This window comes from Chelon labrosus (genome assembly GCF_963514085.1).
Source record: "Chelon labrosus genome assembly, chromosome: 10".
Taxonomy (NCBI): Eukaryota; Metazoa; Chordata; class Actinopteri; order Mugiliformes; family Mugilidae; genus Chelon; species Chelon labrosus.
In genome coordinates, this window is record NC_140360.1 from 19239428 (window position 1) to 19266436 (window position 27009).

General features: G+C 40.6%; 1 protein-coding gene across 3 annotated transcripts in view; it reads left to right on the forward strand.

The window, feature by feature from the left end:
• Positions 1–233: 233 nt before the first annotated feature.
• The window catches only part of LOC311494671 (metabotropic glutamate receptor 4-like), a gene marked incomplete at its 3' end in the record, with an annotated part of 113119 nt that continues 86343 nt past the window's right edge, over positions 234–27009 (forward strand). For all 3 annotated transcript variants that reach the window (XM_084553845.1, XM_084553846.1, XM_084553847.1), the window contains exon 1: positions 234–881. In XM_084553845.1, coding sequence (XP_084409971.1) covers positions 348–881 — 534 coding nt within the window. In that variant the 5' untranslated portion in view covers positions 234–347. The remainder of the gene's footprint in view (positions 882–27009) is intronic.

The window sequence follows — 27009 nt, forward strand, 5'->3', positions numbered from 1 at the left end:
TGTTCTTGCCGTATGAGAGCGCTCTCTGTGGACTCTGCCTCAGTACACTCTGTACTGTTTAGTTACTGCATGTATCCACCACTCTCAGGTGTAGGAAAAGAGTGAAACACAAAGAGGAAAGAAGAAAGGGTACGAGATAAAGAGAGCGCCGCTGCATAATTAGTATTACGGAGTTTGTGTCGGAGCTTGAAACCATGAGAAGAGACTTCTGAAGACAACAGTGCTCGGAAAAAATATTGCAGCTAACCTTCAGGACATTTGTATGTGTGTGGGGGTATATTTGTGCACACGTCTTTCATTTTCAAAGGACCTGAATTTGTATTTGGATGCGGATTTAGGTTTTCATTATGACTCTGCAAGCAGGCTTTGAGAGAGCGTGGACTGGCTGCCACAGAGGTGTCTGCTACTGGGGGTTGCTGCTGGCTTGTTATTTCCTGATCGCCCTGGCAGCCAAACCCAAAATGCCAGGCCACACACACCTCAATTCAATACGCATCGATGGGGACATATCTCTGGGTGGGCTGTTCCCAGTGCATGCAAGGGGGAACGACGGCAAAGCCTGTGGAGAGCTGAAGAAGGAGAAAGGGATCCACAGGCTGGAAGCCATGTTATTTGCCTTGGACCGTATCAATAATGACAATGAGCTGCTGCCTAATATCACTCTCGGGGCACGCATCCTGGACACCTGCTCCCGGGACACCCATGCTCTGGAACAGTCGCTGACATTTGTCCAGGCATTGATTGAGAAAGACTCGACTGATGTCAAGTGTCTGAGCGGAGGGCCGCCCATCATCACAAAGCCGGAGAGAGTGGTGGGAGTGATTGGTGCATCTGCGAGCTCCGTGTCAATCATGGTAGCCAACATTTTGCGTCTCTTCAAGGTCAGTTTCTTCCACAATAGCCACTTCTTACTTTTCATCCATATTTTCTAATTATGTCTGCAAAGTGGACTTGATTCATGGAACTCCCTGCAACATGTCCAGCGCTACATTTAGTTGTAAACGTAACATAAAAAAAAGCAAACAATGAAGTAAACTATTGTAGATATCTATTAACATCAGCAAGGGTCACTTTACTAGAACAAAAACACAAATACACACTTCGAGTTCTCATTGTCTTTCATCTGACCTTTTTATTTTCCATGTTCCACTAATGATATTAATTTGAAAAAAGGGCCTCATTCTTGCCTTCTTCTAATTAATTCAGGGAAGTCATGCATTGCACCATGAGCTCATTGCACTACGACTGAATATTGTGTATAAAATGAGCACCCACACTATGTTGGCTCACAGATGCCAATATTATACGCAAATGAGTATAAAACAATTCATGACGTGACTTCTGACATGAAAACTGTCTGTCTGACTAACCATGTGCACGACAGTCTGGCTCTGGTCTGTTATTTGCTCCTTAACCATTAGGATTTAGTGACTACTGAAGAGGAGAAAACACCATTAAAGTGTTCATTAGTGCTGAAATGCAAGTAATACAATAGGTAGTGTTGGTTCTGTTTGCACAGAAGAGCAAGAAGGTGACTAGTACAATACACCATGTGAGGAAGCTAAATTGTTATGTCACAAGTATTTTTTTGTATCATGCTCAGACCTGTCACACAAGCGATGTCATATCAAGGGGATGCACAGACCTAACCACTGAGTAGAGATGAAGTTGGTGATATTGTACATCTCATGACAGGAACTTACTCATCACATCTCTGCAGAAAAAAAATTAAATAAATCTTTTCATCTACAAACATAGTTTAGTTAGTTGATTGTCTGAATATGCTATAGCATCAAATACAGACACATAGCATCTCAGCATCTTCTCAGCCTGCACAGGGTTCTGTTTTGTAAATGCACTGAGTTGGTATCAGTAGCCGTCCAAAGTCAGCCTTTCTACTCAAGGCTCTTCTTAGCACAAAGCACAAACTGAGCTGCCGTCTTTAACCCGATGCAGAGCACAAGGGTTACCACAGCAGGCCTCCACCCACAGATCTTCTTAAGAACTACTAAGAAATGCAGCCGAGGAGGCCGAACAACTTGGGATGACTGCTGCACATCATGCTACTCCACACTGCGCCAATAACAAATGTTCTACCAAACAAGCCTGTTTGTGCTACCAGGACTCCTTGTGGAGGGCACATGAACCGCCAGAGGAGGGCCAGTCCACTCACAAGCTTGTGAGACATCTTCACACAGCTAATTGGCAAGCCTCTGTTTGGGCAGGATTTTGCCAGTGAGTTGTTATGTGTTCCAAATTGAATGCCAAATCCTGCAGTGAGAACAAATTATTTTGCTTTTGCTTTTTTCCTGCTTTAAGGGGCATGGTGCTGTACAGGACCCAGTGTTTCTGGAAAAAGAATGAGCTTTGTGTCAAACTCCATTTCTGGCTTTAGATTGACACCCGAAGGGTGGACAAATTACTCATTCTTTGGGCTCAGGTCAGAGTAAGCAGCAATCCTTTTTGATGGACAAAGGCCTTAAAGGTATCTGTCCAGTGGACTCGAACAGCCTCATTGACAGGGCCTTGAGAACAACTTGGCAAATCCCACAGAGGGCCAGGGGAGAATGCTGCAGGATGCTGCGACTTGACTCCAACATTGAGAGATGGTTGTTGAAAAACTACTTCTCATCAAAACCCCTCACGACAAGAGATAGCTGACACACACCAATATCTGGAACTGATGAACAAGTTTCATTGCAGGTGCAGAAAAAAAAGCTCTCAGCGTACAGAAGAGTTGTTTTGGTTCTTTCTTTACTTTCCATAGGGAAGTTATCTTGGACAGGTCACGCAAGCATGTCCCATCCAAGGAGCAATCCTAGAATCGCATGTCTGTCCTTGACAAGATACATGTGCTGAGAGGTAGTGTGAGCACCCATTAGCTGAGCATGTTATGCATATCACAGCAATGCTGCAGAATAACCAAGAGTGTCCAAGTCTCTGCACAGAAGTGGGATGAGATAGAAAGGGAGAACAGGCTTTTAGGTAATGGAGTATTTGTAAATGCATTCACCTCCAATGGACTAGCACTGGCTAGTGGGCAAAGAACACAGGGTGTTCTATGCCCACATGATCAGTTCACATTTCAGATCTAAAAAGTGTCGGCAAGTCTTGGATTAAAAAGAGGATGAAAAAATCTACATTGCATGGCAGCAGCAAAGCAACAAAAAACAGGAAATGGATGATAAGCAGGGCAGCTGATGAAAGCTACTGCTTCTTTATAGAAGGGAGAACAGATCACAGGAAGGGAGTGATTTGTGCAATCTTAAGCTATCTGCAACTAATTCCTTTGGTTCAATCTGTTCATACAGCTAAGATGAGACTTAAAATCTAAAGAAAACTTGGTCACAACAATAGTGGCAACCTTCATAACAAACATAAAGCATGTTTTTATTATTTATGTCTGTAGTCATTCGGACATTGTTAAGAAATGGGAAACCCCTTAAAAGCCTTTAATCAATTTATCTTTCGTTTTGCACTCGACAGGCGGAATAATTTTTCATGAATCACGCTGATAGAGAACTAAGAATTAATGGAAATGTAATTTGTATGGCCCCCGGAAGAGGCCCCAGGTGAAAGGAATAACACGGGTCACAAGCTGATGCTGCACATGCATGAGTCAAACAATCAGTTTTCAAAACGGCAGTGCAACAGATACATTGCAATTATATAAATAAACCACAGGGTGACAATGCTGCAAAGCAATGCAGCCTATACTGCTCCTTAAAATGCAACAAACAAGGGGGATGTTATTTCATTTTCTCTCAGTGATGATGGAAATGCATAAAGCTCTGGTGCCTTGGGAACCAAATTATGCTCATTCTCTAGCAGTTGCCCAAGGGCAAGTAGAAGAAGATGAGTCAGGTTGTGGGAGAGCGGATAAAGTCAAAAAGTTGAAACAAAAAACAATTTAAATTCAATCTTTATAAACTTTCATTCGGGTCCTTTTGAGCTTGTACTATTTGAATTTGATATTGTGGAACATCACAGTGTAAAAGTCAGTAAGACCAACCAGAAACCACTATGATGCAATTCAAAAAGTAAAGCTAAGGTTGGGTTGTACCTTCATACTTTTTCTCTATCATTAAAGACACATAGGACTCCCTTAAGTAACAAGGAAGGTTTCAGTGACCACCAATCTGTCGTCATTAAGATAGGGAGAGCTTCTTTTAGCCACCTAAGCAGTTCACTGGTGTATGAGCTGTAGTTTCATACTCCATAGCTGCTTTTGTTTTTATCTGTTCATGCTGCTATGTTCTCCATTCTTATAGGTGCAGTAGCTTCACCAAGTTTTCATGTGTACTTGATGATTAATCGACACATAGGGTACACATATGAAAACATAACTTCATCATACCTACAAAATTATTTTGGAACCAACTCTGTTTGCCATCTCTATAATTGTTTTTCAGCTCCTTGCCAACAGGCCTTTCCTCATCCTCCTCACAGCCTTAGAGTGGCTAAGGGGTGAAAGTGTTTGCTCAGCACTTCAGAGCAGCCAGGATTCCGTCCCAACGGTGTGCCATGAATATTTTACTATATTGTTACGTAATTTATGCCCTGGGATTGGGGTTGAAAGCTCCCTCTCTGCATCATCTCATCGCTGGGTCCAGCTCTTGGTCTGTTTTCATCAGCTGGATCTTTATACTGCTATATAAGCAGGAGCAAAGTGGAGCAAGCACTTGAGGTAATTAGTGGTTGGTTGCTTATGATACTCAAGACAGACTAAGTGTAATTAAAGCCCCGGGCTTTTGATTGTATCTCTTATACATCACTGAAAACAGCTACACTGACTGGCTTGAGGGATATTACTGCAGCAGTCAGAAACTGCAGGAGCATGCACTGTGTTTCAGGTGTAGAGGCTGACTTCCTGAGACAATCATAAGCTTCCAGGCGAAGAGGGGGGGTAGCTTGGGCAACTTCCACACAGCAGCTCTCTAAATTAGGTACAAGTAGGCACACTCAGTCTGCAGGACCATGTCTTTCCTCTGTGGAGAAGTGAGGTTGGAGCTGATGGATGGAAGAGAGCAGAGGTGGTAGATGGCTATAATCAGAGCAGGAAAAAAGAGACTTAACAAGTTGCCTGTTGTGCTGTCTGTAAAGCTGAGACCTAGCATCCGCCTCTCTCTTCCCTCATTAGAAACAGGCAGAGACCCTGAGGCACAGTACCTTACTCCCCCTCAGTATCTCACTGTCTTGAGACGGGGCTCTTATTGGATCAGCCTACAGTGAAGATGAGATGAAAGCTTTTGAGGCTCTAAAAAATATGCACACATATGCTTTTCACTTGCTAATGGTCCATGTTCACATGACCATGATGGTAAATATCTCTTTTTTTGTCAATGTCAGCGATGAATAAAAATAGAGCTGCATTAAAAGAATATGTGGCAACAGAAAGCACGGAATTTTGTGGCCAGAGATGATCCGAAGACCGTGGGCTGAACTCATATCACCAATCGAGGTGGTGAACAAGGGGAGCAGTTCTTCAAATGTCTACCATCTAATTCACCATGCGTGGGATTGGAGTGTTGGGTGAACCCATGTGGAGCAGCAGAGTTGTTGACTGTAGTTTCTTTCAAAACAAACCAGTGATGGCAAGAAGAGCTAGCTCTCTCCATGCTCTAAAATGGTTTTATGTTTGACTCGTTTCACTCGGTTACGTAGGAAACCAAAGCTTGGAACGACGTCCACTAGCAACCAACTTGTCAGTTACAAAGCTACGGCCAATGAGCAAATCTCTTTATATGAGGACGGGGGTTGAGTTAGGGTAAATGAGTCAGCAAACCGCTACACATGTACACATCCCCCAGACACGGATGAACATTATCATTAATTTGATGCCATTTCTAAAGGCGAAGAAGTCAATTGTCACTTTCCTTTCAGCTCAAGTTTTGTTGAGTAAAATGTGGCTCCTTAGCTGCTAAATGCTTCACTGCGCTCACCATCTAGTTGTCAAATCTATTTTTTCTCAGGCAACAAATACATTGTGTTCATCAGAGCTTGTTTTCTGCAAAGTTTGGTGATAATTCTTTGAGTGTTTGTCACAATGAGCGACTCCTTTCACCAAAAGTCATTTGAACCATTACTGAAAGTTAAACGGATGTCTTTTGTCTTCATGGACATTCAGAAGTCTGATGGTTTTATAATGACAAAGCTTCAACCATCCGAACTTCATGGAAGACATAGTGTGCAGTCCAGTCTGACTCAGCGCTTTATCAAACGTGGACAGTCCACCTGTGTGTCCTGTAATGTTCACAGACTTTCAACACCCTGGAACTGGTTTGGTGTGATTTGGTGCACACGACATTAGTCCATTCATGCACTCCGCTATCGGAAACCCACCCACCCATGTCCAACAGATCTCATGTTCCAAATTCCCAGCATCCAGAAAGTCCAACCGACACAAACAAACAATGACTGGATCAAATAAATGCCTTAAAAACAAGCAATTGTTTTCAGTGTGTTCACAGACCAGCGGGCATTCCCATGGTTTCATTTGTGCTCCTCAACTTGACTTTTACAACTGAGCAGATCAAATCCATGAAGCTGTCTTTGTCGACCCCAGATTGCAAACGTCCCTCATGTGCCATGCCCCAGCAACAGAAGAGCAGCTCCTTCAGTTCAGGATTAGTTTCGACTCGACTCACTTTGCCCACCCAAACCCAGGCGGTCAATTCCCAGGACAGTCATGAGTGAAGGCTGCCCAAAACCTTGCCTTTTATTCTTGGCAGTATTTTATCCTCTTTCTCCTGCTGTTTGCAAATCCCTCTGCAGGCAACCAAACCACTGCTGGTAATCACCATGCACGGGGACAAAAAGCTACTGTGCCGCTGTCTCATTCTGTGCATTCTTTCTGACGATATGTTAGGTTTCACTCAAATTAATTACCGGCATTTAATTAGTGCGCACTAGCAGGCCTACTGAGGAAATGTTGGCAGGAGGGGAAAATGCCTTTTCTTTTTTGAATATATGATTTCATTCTGCTGAGCACTGCAGAGAAATCCAAGAAGCAAACAAATACCAACAGATTTAGCTAATGTTCTCCATGTTGGAGCTGTCACTATACCACAGTAAATGCAATCTGCCAGTTTCTAACATTTAGATGTGCCTCGGGTTCCCTGCTCTACATTTTCTGTAAAACTTTGCAGAACCTCACATCTTCACAATAGAAGCCAGCAAACAGAGCACAGCTATCAGATAGCGTGGGATAAAAAGCTTGGAGCTGTCTCACCTGCATAATCTCACCATCAACCCACCAATCCATCACTGTCCCGCTGTGTGGGGCTGCTTAAAATTTACTCAGACTTTAACAGAGGATTGAACCCACAAAGATGAGGAAACAGAAATCCTTGAGTAGCTCAAACAGCTTTAAATTAAAAGTAATCAATGGTGCCATGACAGCTTACTTATTGATTGCTGGAGAGTGATTTCTTTTTTCTTTTTTTTAACTTGAGGTGTCAAAGTGACTGTCGGCCGCAGGAAAATGAGTGAAATGAGAGCTCAGTTATTTATTAATTTCAACACGGCAGCCTCTGCGCGCTTTTTCCGACTAATAAATATAAAACATATGAGCAAGAAAATGTCAGTATCATAAAATTTTCATGGGGCCACTTGTAAAGTTGCCTGAGATTTTAAAGGAATTGTTCTGTCAGCCCAATGCCAGGCGATATCCTCAGCCTGCCCCGCAGCAGGGACAAAGAGAAAAAGTTTGGCCGCCTTCAGGCTAAGCAGCTTGGACATCATCCAGCCTCCTAGCACATGAGACAACACTGAGCCTACCATGAGTCATTGCTGTGTCTCACAAAGACTCGCTTTCTGGTTAGAGGCAGTTGGGCTTCACCATGAAAACAGAACATTCAAGTTATAATTTTGAAATAAATAGCACTGAGGCAAGTTTTGATTCTCTTTCGCGTCAAACTCGGCCAAATTGCAAAGTGACAGTCAAAGTATTTGACTTTCATGCCACAATCAGTTCATTTTTGTTCTGTGTCTTCTTCCTGCATGATAAATATGGCAGCTGCGTTGACAATGCTAAACAAAAGTTTCCACAGCATTTTGCGTGCAGATCGAAGAGCCTCATGTCACTAGAGCATGGAGAGAGAAACAGCTAGCTCAAACTCATGAGAACAAAGTAATGCTCGGGTTGGGTGACTATATTTGCCATCGGCAACTGTCATTTGTTTATTTCATCAGGGGGACAATTTTATATTTTAGATTATTTTACTGCTTCATTGAGAAATCAGCTCGGTAAACAATGAATATGTATGTCAATTCAAAGTGAGAACAGGCAGCTGCACATTGTTGCACTGATTTCCATCTTTCACCAGACAGGGCAGTGTCTAAAGAACAGTTAAGATTAGAGTAGATTAGATTAGATTAACAACATGTCAGTCAGATGTGTCGGTTCACTGAGATGCTACAAAAGGAGGTCTTCTTCATCTAACTCCATCTGACTCCATGTACAATCTCCAGTCGTGGCCTGACAGTGACTGGTTGGAACATTTTACCATATTACCCAACAATACTCAGTACTGCATGGTGTATGTTAGGAAGTTTTGACTGAGCCGACTAATAATTCTGTGTATCACTGCCTCTTTTCTCATTTTTGCTTCACTAACAGTCACATTTTATATTTTATCCTTTAAATGCATTACAGTGCAAATGCTGTTAAGTCACACTTGTCACACTATGATGGCTATCATGCGAAGTGACCATTTTTGACTTGTGATGAAGAAGGAATTAAAAAGGGGAATGGCTCGGGCTGAAGCAGGTCTTTTCTATCAGTCCATTCCCATAATTACAGTTATTTTGTTATACGGTTGAATCCGTCTCTGGCTGGTGTGATGAGAACAGTGATGTGACTGGCTAAGAATTAATTCATCACCACACCCACTGTCAGCACTTGGGAACATTGCACTCCTACAGAAATACATCAACCAAAATAGCAGGTGCCCTGGAGACACTCACAAGACTCAAGACGTACTACTTTGCACTTGTTAGTTAAAACAGGGCCTTAATGAACTAAACACTTACTTACTCAAAACTCACCACCGTTGGCTGATGGTAAGAGTGACACTCATATTTGCTATTAGCAAATCTGCAAGAACAAATAGCCCTGTGGTAGGAAAGCCTACAAAGCCTTCGTTTCCCACAATTCACAATTCACCATAACCAGAAAAATCTAATGAGGGTGTTACTGGTGTCAAGAAGTTCTATATTACCTCAAATATATGTATAAATCCATGAGATCATCAGGACATTGCTACAAGACAAAAAAATCCAAACAAATAAACTGTTTCACTGTCAAAACACACGCAAAGATGCAAAACTAAATGAGTTAAGTCACAGCTGATATATTTATGAATGATAACAGACATACATGACATTAGAAAAAATGACCCTCCTGCTCATTGGGTTCTAAAGCTCCAGTATACAGTATGTCTACAGTTTGTGTGTCATGACTTTATATTAACATTTTCCTCAATTCCCTCAAGCTCTCCCAGCCTGCCGTTTTATCACCACTACAACTCAAGAAAGGCTGTATTTACATGACTTTACAGTGTCTCCCATCTCACAAAGCCAGTATCCGCACAGACTCTACATCGAAGCCAATCGTGCATGTCCACTAAATGTTTGCACGCTTTCACACACACACATTACCAGTGGGCACAAGAGGATCAATTCTCATTTACAGGCTAATTATTGTCTCCAGCGCTTCCTCACTCTGTAAAAACACAATAAATACTCACAGACAAGCTGTCTGTTTGTCACCACCCCATCACCTTGTTTCTTTAACCTGCAATCATTAAGCTATCAAGATTTGAAGACCTTCCATTACACGCAGACACCTAGATATTGACCCACGGCCGTCAAGCCCGTGTGACAGCATGTCTCATTTCCTGACATGTTTACGTTGTCCTTTTGCGGCTGAAAGTTGCCGTTTGTTCAGCGCAGAACTGACCGTATTGCCATCGATTTTCTCAGAATGTTGATATTAAACTATAGACGAATATGTCAAGTTTCTGCACCAAATATTTCCAGTCAGTCAATCAGCTTCATGTCTCACCCTCCCTTTGCGTTCTCATGCAATGACAGCAAACTGTAAATGTCTCTGGCTCCTCTGAGAACACTATCTTAACTCTATGGCTTTGTTATGAAACGGTGTGTCAATAATAAGTTATTCTGCAACACTGTGGGCAATTGAACGCTTTAAAATTCTGTATAACCCGCCTGCCCGTGGCACAGACTTTTCCCATGTATCTGTGTTTAGCAGTTCTCACACTAACAGAAGTAAGTAGAATAATAAAAAGGAATCTCTCATGAGGCTACAGATTCTTTATGAAATCTTGTTCTTACGAACCAGCATATTCTGTTTCCCACTGAAGCACTGTTTTGTATCCTAAGGTGCTTTGTATTAGTCACTGCTGATCTGTCTCATTTAATACCATTTGTTTCAGTTAAACATGCAGTTTGCCCCGTGATGTAACACATCTTGTAGGTCATCTTACCCAATCATAGATATACTACATTATAGATGAGGGGGTTTTGCACTCAGGGCTATCCTTGAAGTATTTAAGCACTTTAAGTGTGAATGATAAAATTAATCATGTGTCATGCATGACTAATACGAATATAAACTGGATTATTGCTTTGATTGTTTGAGGTTGAAATAGTTCCAAGATGTTTGATGGCAATTGTTCACGAGATGCCAAAAAGTGAGACTTTACTCAAATAAAACAACAGCGTCAGTCATTTCTGCTTGTGTCCAAACAGCATTAAAGCGAATAAGATTGTAGCCAAGAAGTCATGTTTGGGTACAAAAATAATCTGGTTAAGGAAATATATTGGTTGACACAATTATTGGTTAAGGCTGAGGAAACATTTGGGTTAAAAAAAACACCAAGTCAGTACATTGCATGCACACTAATGCTACACTTTATTCAGAATATGATGATAACTGATCTCTCCCCATTTGGCTATTTGCGAATGGAGCTTTTTTCATTTAAGACGTGGGGGATATACTGACTGCGCACTCTCACCTCAATCTAGCTAGCAACAATGTGTAAGGATGAAGCAGACATGCATACCGAAATGAAAAGCACACATTTCTTGTTAGAAGGACAAAACATAAGTACTTTTAAACATTATGAAAGACTTCGATAGCAACAGAGTTTTTGGATACGCACAAACTGACCTTTGAAGGAAAAAAAAGAACAAAAAAAAAAAAGAGATAGGCTGTCCCTCACTGGTGGAAAACACAATAATAAAAAAACAGCTGCATTTAAACAACGATATTACTGATATGTTCATTAGCCGTATGAAGTCTGCTAGGATCGTCTTTTTGTAATTAGGTCAAAACCTGCAACCATAGTGAAGCATCCAACTACTTCTTCTGCAGACTTCGTGGCTCTTTCACAGTATTTCATCCTTTGCTTTCACCACGCAAACTCAGGATCAGTCCCTTTAAATGTACTGAATAAAGTTCTCAATATGTTTAAAAGGCATTTCTGCAATGTAGAAATTTAATTGTGGATAGGTATGACCTCAAATTAGAGAAATATACAAAAAAGATACATTTCTATTGTTGATGGCTTACAAGTAAATTAAACATGTTCATAGATACATAGATAATATAAATGATAAAGGTGAAAGCTGCATTAAATCGAAGGGGTTGTTATTCTTCCTGTCTGGCTACACATAATTCCCACAGGTTACAAATATTTGACTGCAGGGGCTCTGGGGCCATCCTGAAGGATGCTGCAGTTTTCTGTCTCAAGCTACTTCCAGTGCCTCAGGGTGGAAGTCTCTAGCCTGTTGGGCTCCTCAATAAAACTTGAGACATAAACTGAGACATGAGCTGTGGCCTCACACTGCAGATTCGTAGTAAATGAAATGTCAACCGCTCTGCACTTTAATCCCATTAACCATATCACATTCCTTATTTTGTCATACATGCCTTTCTAATTGTGGAAGAGGATTTACTACCCTTACTGTCACAACCCACTGTCTTCCGTTTGGCCCCAGATTTACCGTCTTATTCGTCTCAATGACACGGCAAAGTCAACAGTACAGATGGTAAACCCACAAGATCCCATTGACCCTTGCTGGAGCGTGACCATTACTTAAAACCTGAACAGTATCGACATGAGGCTGAATACAGTGAGAGGATGGACTTGTTCCAAAGTCATCCAAAGATGTGGTGCCATTAGATGATAGTGCAGTTTGTGTCAGAGAAATCAATATGTGTGAACAAGCATTACAAATTAAACTTTCTATTAATTCTGTCAACGATACGCTCAGAATACAGATGTTGTTGATTTAGACTGTTGAGTTTCCACTATGTCACAGAATCTGTTAAGTACTTTAGAAGAAGGATGAACTCACTTCGTATTTGTTTTTTCTGTTTGCATGCAAAACATTAAGAGGTGACGATCCTGGCAGCAAAGGCATCAGTGACAACAGAAGTCAATGCTACTCTTGCCTTAATTTACTTACCACCCTTTCCCTTTCATTTATTTTTTTAACTCTTGAATGAACTCTGGATAAAAGGTTGAATGAAACATATACTGCGTGCACGACAGGACTTTGGGTGCGTGCAAAATATAAAAGCAAAATCTAAAAAGAAAATGAGAGGTCTTTCCACTAGCACATATTTCAAGTAAATGAGAGTAATCGTTCTTACACCATAGCTGAAAACATTCCTCTGAATAAGCAATTAATGAGTCAAGAAGAAAAAGCTTTTGGTGATTATATTCAATTAAATAAAGCAGGTAATTATGCCCAATGAGTGTGAAACTTATTCTTAAATAAACAGAAGTTAGTTTCAGTGGTGCTCAGACTAAATAAACCCTGAGGAAACTTCAGGATTTATAGTTGTTCTATTTCTAACAGCTGGATCAGCAACACAAGTTAAAGGTCATTGGTGGATAATGAGGCTAACAGGGTTTTTATCATTATCTAATTTATTTTGAAGCCGTGAAAATGGTTTATGACTCTATCTATAGTGTGAGCCATTCAAGGAGAGAAATGTGTTAATAGCAAAAGCAAAGTGAATACATCCGGCCACTCATTCATTTTGTAACAGCATGTGTCGCGTCTAAAACAGATTACCTGTGCAGACAGTGACACGCTTGTGTAAAAGCCATTACCATTGACTCAGTGAATACATTACCTGCCTGTGTACTGTTCTCACAGTTAATAAACTAGTCAGGGTTAATGGAGACATCAGATCCTGACATACAGTCCTTTAAAAAAAAAAAGAAAAAAAAAAGATAGTCTTCACCTTTGTTAAGTGTTATAGAAGCATAAAGGATGACTTTTGTCAGCCAACATAATGTTAAAGTTGTGTCTCTGTCAAAAATAATAAAGAAATGGTTGCCAAACAACACAACGCTTGTCCTTGAGATGGTCACGGGAGGGTGGTGCTTGAGCCTATCCCAGCCGTTGCTGGGCAATAGGCGGGGTACACTCTGGACAGGTCGCCAGTCAATCTTGTTTTTGCAAATGCGCTGCACATTAATTTCCTGGTAGTTAAATGTTACACAATTAACTATATGAATAACGTGCAAAATTGAGGCACAGGCACACAACACCAACGGCATTTTTTGTTCTTCACACATGATGAAATCAACAGTATCTAGGTGGAACTGAATGAGTTACACTTACACACTTGAAGTGAATATGACTATGATTGAGCATGTGGTGGTCACATTACACCCAGCTTTGTATTCTAGTCTTAGACAAGGAAATCAGTTGAGGAGATTAAGGGGAGGTATTGATGTGGGGTGGTTAATAAATATCAAAATACCATGAGGCTTTCAAGGGCCTGCATGTGGCTGTTAGCCAAAAGCATTATTGTCACTACTAGTACTACTATTAAAAGCAGTACCAGGAGTTTGGAGTTAACTTAACAGTGACAGTTTTCTTAAAAGACTGAATCAGTAGTAACTTTTTAACAGTTCTCCAGCAGTCTGTGGAGTTTTATGATTTTCAGCAAATTTACCTGTAGTTCTAAATATTTTATGCTGCCATCAGTCTTTGTAAAAGCCACACCACGAGTATTACGCCCTTGTTTCTTTTTAATTCCATTTGCAGGTCCTAAACTTCAAAGATCCGCCGTAGGTGAAAAGCCTGGTTTGCTTACATGTGGAGAAGTTAACTGTCTGTTGGCATCACTGTCAAAGCACACACAGGAATGACTAGATTGAAACACTCAGGCAATCAGCCTGCACTGCTTGCAGACATTAGCTAGGCAGAGCTTGATTTTGAGCAGGAGAGACTGCAGGCACACTCACTCAGCCCACTCTGTTGTCTCATAACTGCTGCACACTGCATGTGCTATCAATGCTTTTCACCGCCCCACTTCTCTTTTCTGCAAGTTAAGCTGGAAAAAGGCGTAATGAAATATTTAAAATCCAACTATTGGGGTTTGCAGAGGAGTGCATTTCTTTCTCGCTCCCTCCGAGTCTCAGTGAAGTCGTACGTGTAGGTGTGGGCTGGCCTTGGGTTGGATGTAACTCATGATAAAGAATCACAGAGTGAGTGCATTAAGACTGAGATGGCGTTTACTGGTTCAAGGTAACATGAGTAGAGCCAGTGAGAGTGGGCCGTCACCCACTTGTTTACATCGTGTTTCGACGGTTGAGACATCCCTGCCAGAGGATTGTATTAAACTGGTCTCTGTGGGATGGCTTCTAATTTGATTAAGCAGTCTATGTAAATAGAATTTAATTTCCATTACATTTTGCTCAGTTCAGCACAGTCAGTTGTTGGCAATTGAAATGTCATGGAATATGAAAGATAAAGGCACTGCACACACTAGAGACACACAATGTTCACAAAGCACCTGGACATAGATTTAAACTTTTATTTATTTTCTGTTTAATTAAGTTGGCTGCACAAGTGATTTATTTTATCTCGTATCTCCCTCTATTAAAATCAAATGTTTTTGCTTGGCCCTTAAATATATCATCCAGAAACTAGTTTAACTTAGGAGTCCTTTTTTACTGTATAGTGTAACAGTTTTTAATGGTCTGTCACAGAAAAGAAAGCTACAACCCCATTAAATCTTTCTTTTATTTGGGAATAGGTTCTTAATAGCTTTGTAATAGACAATTAAGTGGTACTAATCAGTTGCCTTTGAGTACTTAAGGGATATTCAGATGGGATTCAAATCCCATAATATTAAAAGGACAGATAAAACTTACCCTAGATTCAGTTTAGAGTTACTGAATGACAACACATGTTCTACATAAGTTTGAGCTGAGAAACTTGACATTGGGATTAACTGTACGTTCACAATAACATTGTTTAAAACTTAAAAAAAAAATCATCTTAACACTCTTTTTATTTTGGTCACTGGCTCCACATCCATTGGGGGTATAGCCAAAGCACACAGATCAATAGAGCAGTCAGAAGCTTTAAAAGCTGGCAGGATGAATGGCTGCCAGAGTGCTTTGAATTATTCAATGGTGTGTGGATTTGTCAGTCTCCTTTGCGCTGACAGGACTGTTTACACGGCTACATTCAAAAGAGCAAGGACCGAGATGTAAAATAATACAACCGACATGCTTCGCTCATAACATTTCATCTGCCTGTTTTAACAGTTAGAAGAGAAAATAACAAACCATTTGCTACACAATTACTTTTATCACCATTTAAGAAATTCTTTTCTGATGGGAGACAAGCTAATCGTTTTAAAATCAAAAACATCAACAAAAAAATGACATAAAGCCAACACGTAGGAGGGCTGTGTCAGCTGTCCGGACAGAGGAAGTGAGACTCTCGCCTCGTGTAAAAAACATGCCTGTGGCTAAACTGCATTCAGGTCTATTACAGATATCAGTTGACACATTTGGCCCCCTCATGACAAGACACACAGCCAAACAATGGGACGGACCCAGACACATCAGTGGATGATGTTTTGAATAATGCTTAAAGTGGATTTCGCTCTAACACGGTTTGGCAGACAGTGGAATGAAGCCACGTTCCACATACTGTAATGGACGAGGCTGTTCATCCATCCATCCATCCATCACCGCACTTAGCCTTATATAAATACGCACAAATACGCATGGGTGTTATGCTAAAGTGGAGCTACTCAAGTGAGTAGATTTCCTCTTGTGTGATTTCTTCCGTCAGTAATCTACTCATCACTGAATATAAATTGAAATATAGCTTCAGCTATGATAAAATTATAGCTAAAGCCAAAGACTACATTCAGGGAAATACATGATATCAGAAACTGAGGCAGAGGCAGGGTCAGGAAAAAAAAAAAAAAGACTACCAAGTTGCAACCTATTTTTTAAGTCCACACACCACACTACATGTTAGGCTGTCTGCACTGCACAAGGCTCCACAAGTCTGAATTAAAATGAGGTTGAGAATGCTGTCAAGGTCATGACAGGGCAGCATAAAGCAAGGATTCTTCTTGACAAGACAGATTTCTGAATATGGCAGGAGGAGCATGCTGGCGCAAGACAATGTTGCTAAGGTCCTCTGTGTTTTTGACAAATACGGACTAACATTAGCCATAATCAGTCCAGGGAGATTGGTGTGGAATGTCAGGCCAGAGTTAAAACAACAACATGATATGGGTAAAGTGTGGTCCACCAGCCACCCCATCTGCTTTTAAGCTGATGATACGATCGCTGCCTGTCAACCCACAGGAGTGGGTGCACACACTCGAGACAACAACACAACGAGCTGTTAATGTATGGAGTGCACGGAAAAATGGACAGCACGGGAGAAAATGTAGCGCAGAGAGGATAGTATTAAAAGGAGAAATGGAAGGAAAGCGCAGCTAATCATGCTGTTGGGGTCAGGACATTGAAGCCTTGGCAGGACTCAACATGCACAGATACCCTAACCATGTCGATACTATGTTTTAAAAAATATAAAAATACATACAGGTAATAAAACCGTAGATGGGCATGTATAAAAATAAGACTCGTAACATGGAGCTGTATATTCTTTTCTCTCTAAAAGGATCACAAGTTACTCAGATATACCAGGGATTCGTGATGCACAACAGGTTGGATGAAACACCTATTGCAGAACAAAACACGTATGGAAGTACATTTGCAGAAATCTATAGATGTTTGCTTCTGCGTCAGATTTACACTGTAGCCTACACAAGTGGCCTACGCTGTTATACAGTTTTGAACAAGAGTGGCAGGCCCACCTGAATGGGAAGCATGATGGAAATGTGGCTCTTAGTGTCTGTGAAGGTTCTCTGTCATCCAGGTCATGGTAGATCCAAAAAGTGCTTTTTAGATGCGGCTCTGTCTGCTTCACATACTAATTTTTGAAGGTCTACTTAGTCTAATGCTATTTATTTATCTCTCTGGGAGAGAGTGAGCTTCAAATGGACCTTTAAGTCTCATGCACGTCACAGTTCATTCTCTAAGTCCGTTTCCAGTGTACTCGCAGTTCTTTTTTCATGTCATTTGAAAATGTGAATTAAAGCAGCAGAAAATACACTTTGTGATTGTTCACCATGTGCTCTCCTACCAATTTCTGATGCCAGGAGAGTTTGTTAAGGGAGAGAAAAAAAAAAAAAAAAAGCTCATTTATCTTCTATTTCTAGCCCATGAGATGTGGATCTAGTACATCTAGTACAGCAATAGTGTTCGGTGTGACCCCAGCTTTCTATCACAGTGAATGAACAAACATGCAGAAAATGTATTGAATAGAGTCAAATTCAGGAATGAAGCAAGGCAAAAAATTAAATAATAAATATTATTAAATCCAATTAAATAACTGAAAAGTACCATTTTCAGTAATGAAATAAGATAAAATGTAGACATAACTAAGTTGCTATATATCACATGGTAACTGGGAAATAGATTAAAGCGCAACATGGCCTAATTGCAATATGATACATCCAGCAAGTGTTGTGGTGGGGATAGCAGTGAGATAAGTCTGACAATCAGTGGACAAACTGACAATAATCTCTTGCATCAAGTGACCATTTGGATTATGAGAGATAATGACAAAGCAGTGGACAACACAAAAATGTACCGGGCCCCCTTCAAGTCAACACCTGTTCTCATTTATTCCAGGACTGAAACACTCAGACCTGTCAGCTGGAGCTCTGGGAGACCGGATCTAATTATTTCACTTCGTAGTGGGAAACTTACAGCCCTCTTTTCCCAACTCCAAGCCACAACTATTCCTCATTTCCAGACACTCCATGGCAGAACCACAATTATCAACTTCCACTTTTATTAGCTATCTATAATGGCTCTCAACTAATTATAAAGTGGTTGGAAAATTAGTTTTCATAGAGAAGGGAAGGAGGGCAGAGTTGTTTGTTGCTTGAGGGCACTTTTAAGGAACTATTGGTGAGAAAACGGAAATACCACAAAAGAGATGCCCCAGTGGTGCAGGGGAGAAAGGGCGCCATACTCATATGGAGCCACGTGCAAGCTCGAAAATCTGTGCTGAAGCCGTCCGTGAAATGGCTTCTTGGGGTTGTATAACCCCCAATTGTTTCAAGAAAAGCAGGGTGTACAGTATGTAACTGAATGTATTTTACCTCCTACCCCAAACTACTGAGTAATGATAAAAAAAACATACATTAGATGTATGAGGCTTGAGGCTTTGTTTCTGTTTGTGTTTATCAGGCATCCACAGATCCCTTCCAGTGTAGGCGTCTAGGGTAATGGATTAGACTGCTGGTGCCAGTGATATCATGGTTGAGAAACAACCGCATATTTTAGAGTTTCTTTGTCTCCATGTGGGGCCTGTGTCTTTCACCGGTGACTGTTACTGGTATGCCCCCCTGGCATCGCAGTCCAGTGTGAGTGTAATTTAGTGCCGCGACAGTGGCAAAGCCGAGGGTGTGAAAGATCGGCAACAAGCGGACCAGGGAGGATTTAACATTAGCCTTAGTTTGTGGCTTGAGGAATATGGGATCAGTTTGCTTACATAATGCAGCCAGGTGTAGCAGGATTTAATACAAACTGGCAGGTGTTGAAAATACTGTCTGCCAACATTTCACTGATGATTTTAGTACAAACTGTGTAAAAAAAATACTTGTTTTGGTGAGTTTCTGTCTGTAGCGATGATAGGAAAGTGAAACTAGAACAACAGCTGGGAAGAAATAACAATCTACACCTCAGTTTCTACATCTCTGCTCCGACTCATTTGTTTACAGACAGATCCTGAATCATATTTTACAAATATGCTAAATTTCCACTAAAACCTCCTCATTTTCCACTTCTTCTCAGAGTGCACATTCTGTCACGAGCACTCATTGATACATCTTTCAGCCATCACGTTTAAAATGGGACCTTATGGAATAAACAAATATAAAGATGAAACAGTTATCAGATCCCCACTGACGTCTTATTCTTATTGATGCTCCTTGAAATCATGCAGAGATTGTTCCCATGTTTCAAGTGGAAAGTTGCTGAGTTGCATCTAATATGTGATGTTGTCAGCTCTGAGTATGTGGCTTTGTTCAAGACACCTCTCTTATATTTTGTTGACAGGACTGCTTAGATGTATGGCAGCATCACTTAAAATTCACATTCATGCATATGTTGAGTGAGCTGAAGGAGACTCCATTTGAAACATTAAGTTGTTTGAAGAGAGGAAAGTGGGGTAGCACAAAACATCCCTCCCCATAACTGTATAGGAGTTAGGGTTTAAAGCAGGGACATCCTGATATTATATTCTAAGTGATCACATGAATCCTGCTTTCAGCCCACCTCGCCCAATCATACCCTCCTTAAGTGGACGCATATAGTCCACATTGAGCTGGTGCATGATTGCTTGGATGATTATACCCATCTAAGGAGACACTTTTGGTATCTGTGTGGAGCTGACAGCGAAATCGCAACTCAAGGGAACTGACAATCCAAGGATTCATCACTACGAGTGCCCCCTTTAACATACACGCAGTCATGTGATCCATTGATTGCATGAAAATGTGCATTCTTGCAGCTTTAAATGTACTGGCTTCCGGCACGACTTGCACACATTCCTGCTGTGTCAACTTCTGCTTTGTCTTTTAAACCGTGAACCAGACCTTGGATTCAAAGAGTGCAGGTGCTGCTCAAGTCTAACACAGAGTATAATCATCCCCCAAGTGTGTTTACTTCTCAGGTAATTTGACCAGCGTGAAGGTTCCCATAGACAAAGGAGGGCAGCTGTGTGCCTCCTGAGTAAAAGGAAGAAGCAAAATGTTGATTAAAAATGTTGATTTAGACGATATAAAAACGTGTTTTCAGCTCCACAGGCAGTAGGATATTCCTACAACCAATCAGAGCCATTTTGTTGTAAACAAATTCAAAATAATGGAGTTCATTTGACATGTATTGCTACTCCACTGTTACTGCTCTGTCCATCAACGCATAAAGCCCGTCCAAATGATGTGATTGGCAAGGCAGAACTTTGCAGAAGCATAATCGTATCTCACTGGCGTGCTTCTAGACCAGGGGTGCTCATTACGTCGATCGCGATCAACCGGTAGATCGCGAAGGTAGTGCGGGTAGATCGCATGCCATTGAAAAAAAATGTTTTAGATGTTAGTCTAAAACATTTATCTGTTGCACCTCCAAAACAAACAGCAAGACAAATGTTCATCTTTACTTATTTTTACTTTATATTTGCAACATACCCTCAGTTCTGCGGCACACATGCACAGCCACCCACAACAACAACACAAGACTACCATCTTTCTTGAAGAGACAGCGCTATTTTTCTAAAGGTGCAGTGGCAGTGCACCAATTTTTCAACAAAGATTGATAGAGCTTTTAACACTTTAGCAACAATTAATATGACTTATATATATATGGGTAGATCACTTTGACTTGGTCATTGTAAAAGTAGCTCGCGAGCAAAAAAAGTGTGGGCACCCCTGTTCTAGACCAACCTTCTGCCACCAATCGTTGGTCTGGCTTCCACGGTAGTTCAACATAAGATGTGGGCATATATGGTTATAGACATTCAGACCATGGTGATGTAAATCCCAGGCCTTGCTAAGCTTAATAGAAAATATTGCTATCCCTAGGCCCCCTAGACCATTTGTATGAGCTGAAGTTAAGCCAGTGGAATGCTTACCAGTAATGCTGAACTAATTAACAGGACAGGACAGCAGCTCTCTGCTCTATAGTTGACTGGGATCATTATTGAATGAAGTAAGGTAAGAAATCACTACCAGCATTAACTCAGACGTAAAACAGCTCTGTACTACTTGATGCTTAAAAGGCTGAAGTTATGCACGCATCAATCGATGGTTGTCAAATTTCCTTGAACAGTCACCAGTCATCCAATTTAAATAAATCAATGCGGTGAATTAAAAAAATGCGACGGCACCCACTGACTGACGTTTCCTGCTGTTTCTAGTTATGCTCCTTACTGCTACATTGTTACATGCTACTGTAACTAATTAAGCTGCTGTCAGCGTGCTGCGATACCCGCTAAGAAGCCAAGAGTCCAAACTCGGATTACTTTAAGCTAGTGCCCTTTCATTACATCAAGGCCTTGTTCAGTCAGAAATTTCTGCTTCAGGCCTTGGAAACTGCTCATTATCCTGCAGCTTCAATTGCCAGTCACAGAGGCATTGGGTCTTAAACATTGGCGCTCACAGAAGAGAGGACTTTCTCTTCAGCTCATTAGACACTAGGACCCCCATTTACAAATACATTTCTAACTTAGAAATGTCTATTTACCAGAAAAGACTGCTGGGAAATGCAGCCCCAACCGCACCACTTAACTTATACCTACAGCATTAGAAGGTACTTAATGTGACTCTGTCAACTAACATGTACCGGTTTTGAGTCGTAAAGAATCCCACATCAGTTTTGTTGAAGACTGGGTATCATTCAAGACCAGCAGAGTTTTTAGATTTTATGCAATGTCGCATGGGCTAGTTGCTGCCGCTGAACCATACTGTGATACAGGATTGGACATTCATTGACGTCAATGTTAGGCACTTTACAATTTTCGCATCTGAGACCATATGGTATTCTGTATAACACCTCAGCCTCAAACTTGCAACTGTGTTGTCTCATGTCTAAGTGCAGAAGTTTCTCAGACGCTTTCCCTTAAATAAACACCCTGCTGCAATAATGACCATTCAAGGGCATTGAGTATGAACTTCATAAGCATCAATGAAGAAGTAAACCATGCTTATTCCATTGCTTCTGTGATGACTGCGGCGGTGTTGGCTCTTTAGTTTCCAGGGTACTCCACAACAAAATCTGGAGACAGAACATTGTTTTCTATTGGGTTTTCTTTGTGTTCAGTACAGAAACCGTCAGAAGCTGCCTGGATACATTGGGGACGTATCTTGGAGAGCAGAGCCTTTCAATTCAACTGTTTCTGGGTGAAATGGAGCATGGCATCTGTTCAGGCAGAACACTGCAATCATGCACTCCATCAGGCGATCAGTATTAGCTGCTACACTCACCAATCACATTCAAAAAAGTCAAAGACGTCTTCATAATCGGACAGCACAGTTTTTGACTGCGCTGATTGTTCAAGCTCATACACCGACACAGCCACATGTGTATTCATTTTAACGTTTTTTATTTGGGTTATACCTTCCTAAAGACAGAAAACATCGTAAACTATTTGCAGATACATTGTAACTTACAACATATTAATATTCATTGACTTCTTCACATTTAGACACATGGTGTGGCCTCTAATGAGTTCTTTGTGGAAAGCCTTTAGATTCTATTATTCAATCAGCTTGAATCTGTCAGTCACTGCCACTTCACAGCTAGAGACATGTAGGCATTTGACTTTGTTGTGAATTGATTTGCTTTGGACAAGGATGAAATGAGATGGCCTGGCAACATAAAGGTAAACATTGGGAGATAATTAGCCTAATTAGCACTGGTGTCTTTGTCAACAACAATACAGCAGCTTGCACTTCTAACAGCGGACAGATTGGGTGTCTCATTGTGAATGAGAGGCACAGCTTTACACTCATGTAAGACAGATCACATATTTAAGGCAGAACACTTTGATTATTAATTAATAGAACTTAATGTTTTGGCATTGACTTCAGCCACGTTTTAATCACAGGTTTAATAAACTTGCAGTCTGTTTTGGAGAGGAAACTAAAATTACTGTGGGTTCATTAATAATAGACCCTATTTTAAATACTGTGTGCAACTCAATTCATCTGCTGAGCATACACTTAAGGATATTCTGCTTTCACTAATGTGTTTTCTGGGTTTTAGAGCCAAGTGAGAGTTATACGCCAAGTGTGACATTTTTTGGTCTAATTTCTGAATTTCGAATGAAACTGCATTCAGTGGAATGACAGCCAGAGGTGAATGGGGATTAGACTGCAGTGAGGCCGAGTATGGATAGCTCACTCTTGATGGTTTATACAATCAAAAGGAAGGGATATCCGGATGAATCAGATGGGCTTATCCACAGAGAAAGTATAATAAATTCAACTCTCTCCCTCATGCTCGGTAAACAGAATGTGTTTTTAAATTCAGGAAGGAGACATTTTGGTGTGTTTTGCTTTCAAAATGCTAATGTCGATTTAGAGTTATTTAGAAGACCCGTTCCTTCATGAAATGAAGAAAAAAGGTATCATAAAACCAGCTGGACCGCCAGCCAGATATACTCTACATCAGATGGAAAAAAGTCTAAAATGTACACTTGACATTATAGTCAGCTAGTCTAACATGTATTATTTAACTTGTAAGGTAAGTTTTGGCTGCTACTGTTAAGCTTGACAGTTTTAAAACTATAATGCTTGTATAAGCTTTAATCAAGAGGTATGACAGATATTATGACCATATGTGATGGATGAACTAACTGTTGAAGAGTCAAACGCTAAATAAAGAGGTACATCAGTAATTATATACTCTCTTCCACAAAACTGGGATATGGATATGATACATTTTGGGCAGCAACAATGTGTCATCGTCATCAGTAATGTTGACATATGTTTACATTCATCCCCATTCATTGTGGCTCCTGCTGGCAGGCATGCTGAATACTAAACTTTATCCAAAAAAGCCCAGTTGTCAGAAGGGTGTGAATTCATTAGACAGACACAGTTTGTTCAAATCAAACTGCCCACCGCAGCAGCATCGCCACAATGCACCTTAAACAGAGAAGATCTGCTGGCTTTCTGGCCTCAAAATGAGACAGCAGTGTCAGCGTTTGGATTATTACAGTGAGTAAAGTCTGATGCTCGGTTGGTGGTCAGTCGTCATCGTGTATTTGTCTGCTGGGCTTCAGACAAGAACTCCGTGAAAGATTGGTTTCTCCACATACAGACCGATGAAAGTAAATGACCTAGATTTCCATTAACTTTATGCTCGAAGTGGCCGTGAGCAGAACTTTGCAGATAAACAATGCAGGTGTATTTCCATTTAAATCAGCACAAGGCATTATACTCAACACTTTTTACCCTAATTATCGGCAGAATATAGTAAACAACACATGTCCTAGTTAGGTCCACGCTGCATAAATCTTAACTTTTGTGATGAATAGTATCATTAGGTACAAGATAAAGTTTGAAATGGTTTCTATATTCAGATACTTCATGTTAGAATATGTAATTATGAGAAAATGTGAAAACAAAAAGTTCAAAGATTAATGGTTGACTTTATTGTTATTATTTAGTGGTGAGTTAATCAAGGGATTGATCGACTTCTCAGAAACTAATCAATATATCAGTGAGCTAATTAAGAAACTAAATGTTTGGAGCATTTCCAGACAAATAATAAGAAGAAAGAGGTTACTGCTACAATAGCTGCTCTGTGAAGCTGTCAGCAAGGACAACAGTGCTTTGAGCAAAATGCTGGCAACAGAATACTAACATGCTCACAATGACAAAGTTAACCGGCTGATATTTAGCTCGTATCGTGTTCCCAACATTAGAACGCTAACATTTACCAGAGACCGTTAACACAACAACATATACTCATGGTAACCTCACTGAATTTGAAGCAATTTGGTTCTAAATCAAAATATTGGAAGCACTTTGATTCTGACCCGTTGTAATTTAAGGAATAGCTTGCGTATTATTACAATTCAGCCTGAGAACAACATGACTGTCTTTATCAAACGTCATCAGCATCAACACAAAGAGACATTTTACTAAAAGAGTGTCGGCCTCACCACATGCAGTACACTTCCTTCTTTGGGATCCCACCATGTCCTTTGTTTAGCTACTAGGGCACATCCCTAAACAGGCTTCAAATAAAAAGTAAAAGTACCTGTCAGCTAATAAGTTAGAAACAGTGTCTTCCATTATGTGTGGTAGTATTTTTCCCCTGGCAGCCGAGACTAGTTTATTTGTCATATGTAAAAACTCTCTGTGGAAAAATCTTTATCTTCATCTTTAAAAGCCTAAAATATGGGATTCTGCTCCCTCAAGAGAAGAAGACATTATACAGCTGTTTTCACTGGCGTTCATATGTAAATTCAGAACGTGACAATCCCCCAACACAATTTTGGCTCAGGAAAATGCAATCTTCAAGTCTTATGGTTCTGTTTTTCATGGTCAGTGCAGAACTCCCACGCACACATTTAAGGGCAAGCCGTTTTAAAAAATGCTTAAATAAAAATGGACATTTTTCAAAAGCTAGAGGCACATAGATTGGGTCATCTGTAACAGCGGTGCACTGATGGCTTGTGGGGGATGGTTTTCATTACAAATCACGTCCAACCTCCAAGATTTGCTTAAACATTAACAGTGTTTTCTTTCTCAGAACTCTTATACCATTATTTTGTAGTTTTTCGGAGCAGTTTGTGGAATGGAGAAAATGTAAAAGCATACCGCAGCTGTTCATCCACTCTGGAGTCATTTGTCTAGATTGCTGAACTAATGACACTCTTCACTGAATATGAACCGATGTGATATAATTTATCATGTTTTGATGCTACTTGTCACCTTCCTCATCTATATTATCATCACTCTAAATGATACCTGGCCTTAGCTCTGCTCATCTGTTGGCATGGCAGGGCACACGCCACTTCTGTTGCACTGGCACGACACTGGATCTAATGTTTGCATCTATACGGCTCATTAAGCTCAGACACATAGTGAGTATTAGCAACACACCATCAGTATATTATATTTTAATGAAAATAAACTCATCAGTTATGCTACTTTATCCTTGTTTTTTGCTCGTGTGTGTAACTTGTGGAGATCTTTAGTGTGCAACAGCAAATAAACTACATACGTGTTTGGATTAGTAATAGAAATTAGTATTTGAGTCATTTAGGTCATTTCTCATCTCACATCTCTGCAGATGCTGGACGTCTGCGATGGCCATTTTTGGGTCATTTGTCCAAAACGTAAGAGAAATCACGTCACTATGTCTGTGCTGTCCAAAAATGCCTTCCTGTCTTTCACGGGCTGCAGAGCTGAGGTTTTGAACATCTCACAGCCACTACTATAAATGCCTCCCAGATACAACAGGCTCTAAAGATGGCGGCCTTAGAATTTCAGAGGGTGTAACACTTTGGGGGCATGGCACAAATATATTTCACCAGAGTAGACACAATTTCATCACTATTTACTCACCTGGGGCAAAGCTGAGCTTTAGGATTCAGAATGAGAAGTCAACAGACGTATAGTAAGCAGCAAGCTAATGGAAAAAAATGCAGAATATTAGATTGGGAAAAAGGCTTTGTCAGACTCTTAAATGTGCAAGAGAAGTCCAGATATTAGTCTTCAGTACAGATACGTATTAGCTAATTTCTCTATCAGAATTAATAATTTATTTGTGTACTACGCATTTTGTGGAGCTATATATGAAAGCACATTTTCAACTCATGTCAGAACTTTCCTAAGCACTGAGAAATAAGTTGCGTGATTTCCCTTCTGTTTTGAACAACAGACCAGAAAAAACTTACAACAATGACACTGATGAGCAGACATCCCACACCTGCAGGGCCTAATGAGACAAGAAATGACATTTGTTTTCCCAGTTTCTGAGTAGCCGAGTTTCTCACAGCTGAAGCGAAGCGGGTGAACACAGTACACTGTGACAAAACAGTTTACTGCCGTTTGAA